The 12,482-nt window shown below is 40.2% G+C and overlaps 1 protein-coding gene across 3 annotated transcripts in view; it reads left to right on the top strand.

The window, feature by feature from the left end:
- The window catches only part of LOC126456762 (uncharacterized), a 190,114-nt gene that overhangs the window by 110,805 nt on the left and 66,827 nt on the right, over window positions 1-12,482 (top strand). For 2 of the 3 annotated variants that reach the window (XM_050092518.1, XM_050092520.1), the window contains one exon: window positions 6,140-6,376. The exons of the other annotated variant lie outside the window; for it this stretch is intronic. In XM_050092518.1, coding sequence (XP_049948475.1) covers window positions 6,140-6,376 — 237 coding nt within the window. The remainder of the gene's footprint in view (window positions 1-6,139; window positions 6,377-12,482) is intronic. 3 annotated transcript variants of the gene reach the window in all.

Here is a 12,482-nt window from a genome sequence, read left to right as displayed (position 1 = left end):
TGCTTCACACGTTTGCATCTCCCCTAAGCATCCAAACTATAGTATCCTTTTTCCTAGTAGGGAGATCCAGCTCCCACAACAGAGATGGAGAATTAGGGTCACAATTGCAGTTCGACTACAGTGTGTGTGTTCTGGACTCCAACTTCCCTGACTGTCACCTCTTGTCAGAGAGCAATTGCTTATGCCCCCATGGCATGTACCCCAGCCTCATATCTGTCTTGATTTATCCTTTGGACCAAAAGATTTAGTTAACCCCGTGGAGTTTCGCCACCTGTTCCTGGCCCTTCATGATGCATTTCCAGATTCCGAATGTGTGTGTGTGTGTGTGTGTGTGTGTGTGTGTGTGTGTGTGTGTGTGTGTGTGTGTGTGTGTGGAAACTTAACTGTAAAACCATGAGTAGGGAATTATATGTGGCAGACTTGTTAGTTTGATGTGGTCTAAGTTACCGTTTACTGTTCTTCCTCAAATATGATTGCCTTTATGTTTTGTTCTCATGCCATGCGCGAACTTATTCTTCTCGACTTTCACTCCAGGCAGGGTGATGCTGTAGGAGTATGTCTCACTATTTCCAGCTACTGCATGACAAACACCTCTTCAATGAGATTCTGCCGTATTCCTTCAACTATTTACATTAATTGTGAAGACAGATCCAATTATCAATAACTCATAACTTCAAATACATTATTCGGTATGTCTGATCACACCGACCTCAACTTACAATCTAAGATTTACAGTCTTCATTTGTCTTGAGCATTTATGCCATAATATGTCTGTTTTCTCCAGGGTGTTCATGACACATTGAACAGGCATCGCAAAGGCATAAATGTCCATGTCTAGCTAGTGCTTCTCCACTCACTACGCCATGCTTTGCCTCTGCTGTGTTACATCACTGCATGGTATATTTGTCATACTGCATAAATGTTTCTAAAAGACACAACCAAATTTCACCATCATGAGTGTCTTAAGTGGAACATATGTCATCCTCACGAATAACCTATTATACAGTACAGGTTCATCCACTGAGACGAAAGAGGTCATGTAAAACTCCTTGAATGCTGTCTTTACAATTAAATGTCACATATTTGATATCATATTACAGCTTGTTACCCATTTCATTTTTCCTTAGTAAATATATATAAACATATAGAATATTTCCTTCAAATGTTCATGCACGATTATTTATTTAGGACAGAATATGTCTCTAGTAAGTGACCGTACCAAGGCGTTCCTGTTAGATTGTTACACACTCAGAGGCAGCACAGTTGTGATTCTAACTTACAGGGTTTGTATAAATAGTAATGAGACTGAGCCTGTGAATCAAAATTTATTGTAGGTATTGATACAACCACTTAGTACTCTTGAATGTATGACCCTTGAGAGTCAACAACCTGCTGCATGCGAGATTTCCACTGTTCAAATGCTGCCTTGAACACTTGAATCCGGGATGGCCTTCAAAGCCCTCCTCGTGGCGGCTTGGACCTCCTCCAGGGTCCCATGACTGCGTCCTTTCAGGGAAGTTTTTAGTTTGTGAAACCAAAAAAAGTCTGGCGGGTCCACAACTGAACTGTAGGGGGTCTGGGGAATTGTTGGGATCCCTTTCTTGGCCAGGTAGCTGGCCACCGTGAAGCAGGTGTGACTCGTTGGTTCCAGGGTAAATTTGTTTGTGCCAAACTAGTAAGGATACCCCTTTTGATAAAGTCACCAATTGTCACTCAACATGCCTTTTCCAACTTAATAATTGAGTTCATCCTTTTCTACGGGCAGATACCGTATTTACTCGAATCTAAGCCACACCTGAAAAATGAGACTCGAAATAAAGGGGAAAAAAAAATTCCCCAAATCTAAACCGCACCTGAAACTTGAGACTCGAAATTCAAGGGGAGAGAAAAGTTTTAGGCCGCACTTCCAAATCGAAACAAAGTTGGCCCATTGTAATATGAGACACAATTTAGGTCGAATGAATGACGATACAGCTACAGTAGTTTGGTTCGAGTCGTAAGCTTAGCAGTTAAGCTTTACCAGGTAGCCATTGCTATGCGTCAGGAGCTCCGTCCGTATTTATACGGGTACCCTTCCTTTTTTACGTGCTTCGTCTGGTTTGAATCGATTGCTTATTTTGCTTTGATCTGATATGTGCCGTTTTCTTTGTTATAGGTGTTTACGTCACTCTAAGCTGAAAATGCAATACTTTACTGTGTCATGCATTGTTTGTCGCATTCGGATAGTGCGTGTTTACAGCCTGTCGCCGCTCGCGGAATGGCTTGCTTTTGTGCGTGCTACCGCCGCTTACAATTAAAAAAAAAAAAAAAAAAAAAAAAAGGGAGAGGAATCGTCTCATTAGTGAAACAATGGCAAGAGACTGCTATTTTTTGTTACTTACACTGCTGCTTTCTGTGATAATGATCAAAAAGAACCAAATAATAGACTGCGTATGATAGAACATGTTCTAATTTAGAGTTAGGCGAAAATTTTTCTCCATTTGAAAATCTTTGCGGCCGCTTCTTTAGTACATCAAATTCTGCACAGGAATTAGAGTCATCTTAGATTTAAAAATCTAGTCAGTTGCCGTGCTTCGTTTCTGACTGTATCACTATTAGGCATAAGAATAATACGAATATAAACATGACACGATACGTATATTCTTCCGCGTTTGCTGTTGTCTCACTCTATTTTCGTAGTTTATTAGGCAGACAGGATTTAAATGAGATAGCAGCAAACACGAAAGAATATATGACAAAATGTTTATATTCCTATTATTCTTATGGTGAAGAGAATACTGCATGTGATTCACATTTCATCAGGTTCCTATTAGCAACCATCTCTTCTCACCGGGTAGGAAAAAATTCAGAACGTAGAGTTGGCCATATTGACAAACATCCCAAACAGTCTTGCCAGTCGGATTTTCGTAGTACATTGAAATTCTGCTACATTCGAAGATGAACGATACGGAATTTGTATTTACTTCATTGGATAATGTATGAAAATGCAGTGGTCGAAACTCGGGACGGAGAAAAAAAGCTCGTCTTCCACCCCCTTTTTTTTTTTTTATTTACTGACGCAGAGGTTTTGGCGCCAGCATTTACCTTTGTGCCTACACAGCATGCCTGTGTAGCGCTACATATATTCGAAGGCAGAAGTTAGTTGTGGTGGCACCTACCAACATTTTTCAGAACTTCCGCTTCCTTTGCACTCAATTCTAAGCCGCAAGCGGTTTTTTGGATTACAAAAACCGGAAAAAAAAGTGCGGCTTAGATTCGAGTAAATACAGTAGTGTACAACCATTTGTTCTTTCAGATGAGAGTCCCCAGACTCCTCTACAGCAAATATGGTACAGGCCATGACTTTCTTGAGTGCATCTCACCTTATGTGTAGGACAGCCTCCCTATTGGTCTGCCTACCCATTTCAACTCTCTCAGTTCACTTAAAGCAGAGTACACTTCACCGTATAAAATTATAAAATCTGTGTGCACAGTACCTTAATTTGACTTCTCACATCCTGATGGGAAGGTGTTTTTTTACTTCTGGCATTGTACAACCCCCCCCCCCCCCCCTGACTGAAATTGCTATTTTCATCCTTAGAAGAAGTAGCGGGTTTTATATTAATGACAAAACCTGCTAGGGAAGTTGAGATAACTCTATTTTCTTTTCTGCATTATTTTCTGATCCTGATTGAGCACTGTTATTTCCCACTGCACAATGATGAACAGGTCTTCAAGGCTAATCTACTGTAATCTTTCAACTGCTTACATCAATTGTGGAGACAGATCCAATTACCAATAACTCATAACGTCAAATACATCATTCAATATGTCTGACCACATAGAACTCAGCTTTAGATCTAAGATTTACAGGGTCCATTTGTTTACTCTAGGGCATTCATGACACCTTCAAGGGGTGTCACAATAGCATAAATGTCCACGTCTAGCAAGTGCTATTGCACTCACCATGCCACACTTTGCCCCTGCTGTGTTACATCGCTCCATATGCACCGTCTACGCAGGTCTCAGATCGGAGCACGCACAATATGTTTTTCACGCTACATAAAATGTTTATAAAAGACACAACCAAACAAATAACCCATGTTATACATCAGGCTCAGAAGTCAATGAATTAACCAGTTTTACACACACACGCACACACACACACACACACACACACACACACACACACACACACACACACACACAAGGTCTAGTGAACTACACTCCCTGCTGAATGGATACAATGCCTTTACTGCTGAATTGGTGGCCATAAAATGAGCCATTAGCCAAGCTAATCCTTGCACTATCAAGATGCTTCTGATCTGCAATGACTACCTGACTAGACTACCGTCTACAGACCATGGTTACCCTCGTCACCCACTAATCGTGACTACCCAGGATCTTCTTCCAGACCTCCAAGCTGGACGGCCGATCGTCTTTGGACCTCCGGACATGTCAGGTTCTCAGGGGATGAACATGCCGACCTCTTGGCAAAATTGGCTACCGTAGTGCCGATTTTGGAAATCGGGATCCCAAAACTTTACCTTCAGTCGACTCTACACCGTCAGTTGTTGGAGGCTTGGAACTGGGAATGGTACCCCAGGACTTCCCAAGAAAAAGCTGAGGAGGATGTTAAAGGAGGTCACAATCACATGGCAGTCTTTCGCCTCAAACTTCTCACAGGGACATTAGGGCACACCTTATTGTCGAAGTGGCACCTGCCTAATGGTGGCCCACTTCCTACTAGACTGCTTTGCTGCAAACTCGAAACCTTCCTGATGCACTACCTCTGGTGCTAGTGGATAACACCACAGCAGCTGACCTGGTTTTATGAGGTGGGGCACTTTGGCCTCATTGACCACCCAATGTTTTGGAGGGGCACTGCTTGCACGCTCTGGCACAGAGGTCTCCAGCCGGCCCTTGCTCTGTGGTCTGGCCTGGCCTGGCCTCTACTCTTCCCACATTTTATTCTCCTTATTCTTTTATAGTTGCGATTTTTTAAAGTTTTTTTTGTCCTTTATAAAATTTTATCATCTTCTCTGTGCTGGTCATTTTCTTTGGGTAACAGATGGTGAGATAGTGCCGGTGAGCTGCAGAGTCTCCAGGTGCATTCTGAGCAGAGCGGTTTGCCCACCTGACCTCATCCTCACTCCAGTCCTACGTCTCCTTGGTTTTACCTCTGTCTTACTGTATGTCGGTTACAATCGGGCTTCGCAGTATTTGCCTTTTGTATCCTTCCTCTGGGAATAATTCCTGGTTTGGTACATATAGGATGAAGGGCTGATAACCTCAGTTTGGTACCTTTAACTCCAACCGACCTACCTACAGCTCCGTCCATCACAGGGCAGTCAGACTAGGTTTTGGTTATATTTAGATCCTTTTCTGTAATTGTTTTGTTGACTTGCCATCTGCAGTGCTGAAATGTTAATGTATTGAACATAAGGTAAGCCTCTGTTTCTGGACACACAAAGTTATACTGTTCTGCCCTGGTAATCTTCTAACAGTCATCGATCACTCTAATGTGCATTTCTGTTAATTCACTCCACCCTAGACACTTACTCATAATGAATCCTATTAAGTGTCTTTGAAATTGAGATCAGAGGGATGGAGGGGCAGGGCATCTCATCTCATTTTTATTTTCCACTACTTTAAATGTGAATCAGAAAACTTCTAGTAAAGCTCTGGTAAAGTTACATCCTGTTTAGAAAAATATCATTTGCAAAAGTTTCATATTTAGGTTTGAGCCCCAGCCTGGCTTACAATTTTGACACACTAAGTTTTCTATGCCGTATATACTTTGTTAAAGAATGAATATAGTTCACCTCAGAAATGCAAGTACCTTGCTGTTTTTCTTTTGTGCCAGCTTTTCTTTTGGGCTTGCACAATTTAAAGACTACGAAAGTACTTTCTGTACCGGTATATCTTCATTTGCCCTAACTTTTTCTCTTAATGGATAAAAGTGAAAACCTGCTACAAAAATTATTTTGTGGCATAGTGGTGCATCAGAATCACTTTTTGTGATGATTTTGTTAGTCTTGACAATGTTCTTAACTTAGTTGTGAAAAACCCAATTGCTAACTGAAATTTCCCTATAACAATAAGTGAAACCTTACCTCTCTTAGTCCTAAATTTATTGTAATTTCCTCAAATTCTGTAGGTTTGTTGCGATTGCAAACCCATCCGTGAGTACTGGCGACTGTTTGACGTCACCGAGAGGACAGCTAGGTTCAGCCACCGCACAATGCGTCGCTGCTACGCCTGCTGCAGGCCATTAGTAGACACTATTGTCCACTTTGGTGAAACTGGAAAACTGAAATGGCCAATAAATTGGTCTGGCGCATGTCAGGCTGCTGAAAAAGCTGATGTCATCTTGTGCATGGGATCAAGTCTGAAGGTAAAAATTTTGACATGGGACTTAGAACACTGCATTACTTGGGTTTCCTCCAGTATTCATCTTAAAGTAGTTACCAGTCACTAAGTATTATAAAAAGGATACATTGCTACTCACCATAGGGAGGAAATGTAGAGTCACAACAAAAAGACTCCTAAGTGTGTGAATTTTTAGCCAAAAAACCTTCTGCTAAAGTAGTTAACACACACATCCACACAAGCACAGCTAATGCACACGAGTTACTTGCAGTCCGGCTTCACTGACCAGAGACAGTGGTCATGTCCTCCATATGGTGAGTAGCAATCTGTACTCACCATAAATTGTTATTATTCCTTCCTGGATTTTCCATTGTTTGATTTTATCAGTTACTCATTTATTGATGTTTCTTTTTATTCTCATTTCATCTGTTGTTTGTTTTGTCAAAGTATGACATTACATTCTACATGGACACAGTAATGTATGACTCATGTTTCACCCAATACCAAGATTGGTTAATTTTTTTAATTAAATAAACTATTAATTTGTGTGATGTCGTTTAATCAGATTGCAGGCTGAAATGAAATGTATGTGAATATTTTGTTTAGATGGTAGGTACCATACAGGCTTACTTCTCAAGTTGACGCAGTATATTTATGCATTCATCAATATCTTAGTGTCTCTCTTCATTTAAACAATTAAAAATACCTTCCCTAATGTTATGGTATCTGCAAATCTCTTTATGCTCCTCCAAACAGTCATTAATATTAGCATAATAAAGAAAACAAAAGTGGAGGAGGAGGGGAACCAAATTCGAGGATTGATTTAGTCATTACTTTTTTATTAGGGTGCCTAATGTCTTGTTGATTAGCACAAACCATAAAATGTTTTGAGTTGGAAATGCCAAATGTGTTCTGAATGGTACAATCCCCACTTGAAATCTGATCCACTTAGTCCCGCGCTCACTCACTTTTACTCGTGCATACAAATATGAGTTGGGAGTCTGAACCAGTAATCCTGAGTATACACTAAAATTTCCTGCCTAACAGTTCAGGCGGATCAGATGCATCACAGAATTCCAAAACATATACCACATACATATCATTGTCAGTTAGTTTAGGGGCAGATTAGATGGTAAACAGATTGCTCTCTGTTGTATGAAGCACGCACATTTAAATATGGTGTACTGAAATTTGTACATCATAAGCTTTGGACACTGGTAGGTTCTTTGGCTAGACGAATCTGTGTGTCATAAAACAGTGCCCTATCCAGAGACAGACTAAAACTACTCCATTCCACCTCAGTGGCAAGGAGGAAGAACTCCGCAGTTCCATTGGCTCAGCACACAGTTGCTCAACACCACACACTAACCTCCAGCCCTATCTCTCGAACAGCAACGTGTGCAGGTTATGCCACAATATTTTCCGTGTAGGCATCTTCAGCTGCTGTATATGTGGTATATTTCCATTACGTACCACCTACCTCTTTGCCCTGCAGAATGCCCTGTTAAGTGGGGAAGAATATTCTCTAAAGTTTGGACTTAATCTGCTGGGTACATGTGATGGATAACCTGTACTGCACTTAATAGAGTTCAGCAGTGGCACGATTGCTCGATTGCCCCCGATTCTGTATACATTTTGTGACTGAATACAGTTATTAATTAGATAAGTGACTGTTGATGATAAATTCCTCATACACCTCTGAGCAGGCAGTGGAAGTCCCTTCGTGAGACCCATTAGTGTGAACAACGTAGTTACTGTGGCCACCTAAAATTTTGTGTAACATCTAAAATGATTCTCGGTCTTGTCGACCATTGTGGTGAACAACACTTCTTGCTCAAATTCAGAAATACGGTCAACACAAAATGTCTTTGTCTGTAGCTTATCATAAATATTAAGTGAAATTATTCACAATTTGTTCATGAAGATTAGCTGCATTGCATGCTGATCAGTATTGGAGCTTCATGCCAAAGTGAGCAACTTTATGGGGTGCCAGTGATAAGAACAAAATCTTTTTGGTGAAAGGAGTCCACTCGCCAAAAAGCAGAAGCACCGAGTTTTCAATAAACACACGCAAAGGAAAGAAAACGCAGTAGCTTTTGGAGTTATCCTTTGACAGGCTAGATACATAAAACATAAAAAACATTTTTTTGTTAGTCTGTGGATGAATAATCTGAAGCTAGTGAAACCAATATAATTATGGTCTTGCATCTTCAACCGTAAAGATTTTATATGCTTAACATCAAATATTTAATGTGTTGACTCATTTGTAAAGCAGTCGGATGTTTGAAGCTGTTTCATATATTGGGGCTGTGGAGTAACTGGTCAAATACTAATAGATGTGAAGTAATGAAATGATTGCGTTCACCGACAATGGCAAAATTGTAGGCTAGTATGAAACTGTGTGCATATGCCTGTGTTCCTAGCTATGTGACCTGTGTGAACTCTTATCAGGCAATTCGTGTGCCATATATTCTTATCATTTAATGATAATGCCCGTGGTGAAGGAACAAATCTTCCAAGCTGTTGCACTGAGAAAGAAAGCACACACTTGCAAATAAGATAGCAAATTGGAAAGTAAGGCTACAGTGATCAACATGTAATATGTTTATCCTCTGCTCCCTACTGCTTCTACGTACTGCAGCAGGATTCTAATTTTTCATACCACAATTTTCCCTGTTCATTTGTACAAGATTGTAGATAAAGGAGGCCACTGACTTTATAGATGGCCCATGTTGGAGGGTACCTTGTACTACTACTACTACTACTACTACTACTACTACTCATTCCCTTTGGCGCTCCAAATGCTGAAGTGCTAGGGAAAAAATGACTGTCTCTGTGTCTTCCTGTGAGCTCAAATTTCTAGTATCTTGTCTGTGTGGTCCTTAAGCAAAATATATGTTGACAGCAATAGAATTATTCTGCAGTCAACTACAAATGTTGGTTCCCTAAATTTCTTTAATAGTGTTTCCAAAAAGAATGTAGTTTTCCCTCGAGAGATCCCCATTTGAGTTCATGGAGCAGCTCCATAATATTCATGCTGATTGAACCCACCAATAACACACTTAGCAGGATGCCTCAGAATTTCTTTGATGTCTTCCTTTAATCCAACTTGGTGGGGTTCCCAAACGCTCAAGTAGTAATCAAGAATGAGTTGCAGTAGTGTTCAGTTTAGTGCATTATAAAGATGAACTGTTTCATATTGCTTTGCAACATTATTCCCAGTAGAATTTTGATGTTCAGTTCCCATTCGAGCTAGGCACATGCAGTACAAAGCTTTTGGTTTAGCTCGGAACAGTGGCCATTTGTACAGCCATTCGAACAACTATCTCCTATCACCTATGTTACGTTATATTCAGCAAAGTTTGAACGAAAAATTGGAGCTGGGCCACCAGCATATCGGATTGTGGTCTGAGATAAGTTTTAAAAAAAAGTTTCTTTTTTTTTTAAAAAAAAAATCTTGCTTTAATTGTATTCCACATCGAAAAAACAAGGAATGTTTCTTAAGTGCGTCACTTTTCTGTTTGATCTGCGCGAATCATTTAAAATTTTGTAACATACATACACATAATTAATGGCCACTGCATTGTTTCGTGAAAGCTTTATCCTTTGCCATGATATAAGCACATGGTTTGCAAGACTATGAAAAAAGCCTAGTCAACAAAAATATAAATTAGCAGCCAAGCTATGGTGGTCTTATGAAAAAAAATTATGCTATAGTAAAAGTTGGGCAACAGAATGAAAGTGCTCCTGTCATAGCACAAAAAAGGGCAATTATGTCCTGAATATAATTAGGGATTTAAAGAGGGGGAACTAGCTTTTTGACTTATTTGGCAGCTTCAGTGACATTTAGATCAAAACATCTTGACATATTCACACCATACTTACGCAGCAGTGAGCTCTCTCAGCTGCAAGGCACACCAGCACTGTGCAATTTATGTGCTAAAGTCCCTGATCCTGTGCCCAAAAATTCATAAAATTTGCCAGCCATAGTAAATAATATACACTCCTGGAAATTGAAATAAGAACACCGTGAATTCATTGTCCCAGGAAGGGGAAACTTTATTGACACATTCCTGGGGTCAGATACATCACATGATCACACTGACAGAACCACAGGCACATAGACACAGGCAACAGTGCATGCACAATGTCGGCACTAGTACAATGTATATCCACCTTTCGCAGCAATGCAGGCTGCTATTCTCCCATGGAGACGATCGTAGAGATGCTGGATGTAGTCCTGTGGAACGGCTTGCCATGCCATTTCCACCTGGCGCCTCAGTTGGACCAGCGTTCGTGCTGGACGTGCAAACTGGCTGACACTGACGGCGGCGGTGCACAAATGCTGCGCAGCTAGCGCCATTCGACGGCCGACACCGCGGTTCCTGGTGTGTCCGCTGTGCCATGCGTGTGATCATTGCTTGTACAGCCCTCTCGCAGTGTCCGGAGCAAGTATGGTGGGTCTGACACACCGGTGTCAATGTGTTCTTTGTTCCATTTCCAGGAGTGTATGTCATCATGTGGTTGAAGAGAATACATGTAATAGCTAAAAAAGTTTTCCTGGGGGTGAATTTGTTCCTAGAGGGACGCTGGAACAGTTTTGCATGAATATGCCACAATATTTTATTTAAATGTGTCTGAAGCTGCCAGATAAGTCAAAGAGCTAGTCCCTATCTTTTACACCCCTAACTTCACTCAGGACATATTCATCCTTTAATGTGCTACAATAGGAGCATTTTTCATTTTGTTTTAATCAACATGACTGTGTCAAGCACACCACTAACATTATGTTTGAACATTAGAGGATAGTTTTTCCTACACATCTGTACTAACATACCTAATAAATATTGGAAAACCTATTCCAGATGATTGGACTTCATTAACAGTTTGCAATGGGGCACAGTTTCAAATGCTTCCCGGAAATGTAGGAATATGGAATCTGTCTGTTGCCCTTCATCCACATTTTGCAGGATATCATATTGTGGGGTAAATAATCATATTGTGGGGTAAATAATCGGAATGGTTGTTACTTCATTATGTTGTTATGAAAAGATGCTTAAATTGTCTGTGCCTGCTTTACACGTACCTACGTGATTTACAACTTTTTTTGCGATCAGCCAGAAAACGATGGAGAACGTACTGACCATAATTTCAGTCTGCAAGACAATGTTACTTTTTGTACTCATTGAAAGAAAATGTTCCTACTTGTGTTCCTATTTGCTGTGCAAGATCAGAAACTATGACTATAAATAAAAGTTTTAACAAGACTGATATATTCAGTCAAAGTTCACAGGCACAAAATATAAGTCTTAATTCTAGCAGATATCCCTATCAGAAACAGCATTATTAACAACAGTTCAGAGGTTACCTCTATGGGATGTTCCAAATAAAATTGTCTATCACCAAAATTTAATTGCTTGCCTTAAAAGTGGAAAATAATGTCACACCACGTGCCACATGGTTTTGTCAACATTGCGGGCAGCACCCAAACAGTTACTTCCATGAAATCTATGTGATCCAGGACACTGTCCAGCCCTTGTGAGTTCAATTCCTACTTTTACTGAAAATGATTTTGGTAGCCACCTGGTTCTGATGATGTCAGAGGCACAGTGCATGCAGCTGTTTGACTGACAAGGAGATGTTGAGCTCTTCGTGTGAAGTGTCTCCTCCTGTCTCTCTGGCTGTTGGTATATATATATATATATAAAAAAAAAATTGAGGGAAACATTCCACCTGGGGAAAATATATCTAAAAACAAAGATGATGTAACTTACCAAACGAAAGTGTTAGCATGTTGATAGACACACAAACAAACACAAACACACACACAAAATTCAAGCTTTCGCAACCAACGGTTTCCTGATGAAGCAACCGTTGGCTGCGAAAGCTTGAATTTTGTGTATGTGGTTGTGTTTGTTTGTGTGTCTATCAACATGCCAACGCTTTCGTTTGGTTAGTTACATCATCTTTGTTTTTAGTATCATTTAAATGGCCCTTTCTTGGAAATGTAATAATTAATTTGTCATTTAACAATGTGCACTCTTCTTAATATTTTATATAAATGATTAATGGAAAATCTCATATTAAGTTGTGAAACAAATACTAACAAAGAGATAGAGGGGCTGGCCAGT

This window comes from Schistocerca serialis, chromosome 2, assembly GCF_023864345.2.
Source record: "Schistocerca serialis cubense isolate TAMUIC-IGC-003099 chromosome 2, iqSchSeri2.2, whole genome shotgun sequence".
NCBI classification, from domain to species: Eukaryota; Metazoa; Arthropoda; class Insecta; order Orthoptera; family Acrididae; genus Schistocerca; species Schistocerca serialis.
The sequence above is the reverse complement of the archived record's forward strand: the minus strand, read 5'-3'. Positions and strand labels throughout refer to the sequence as shown.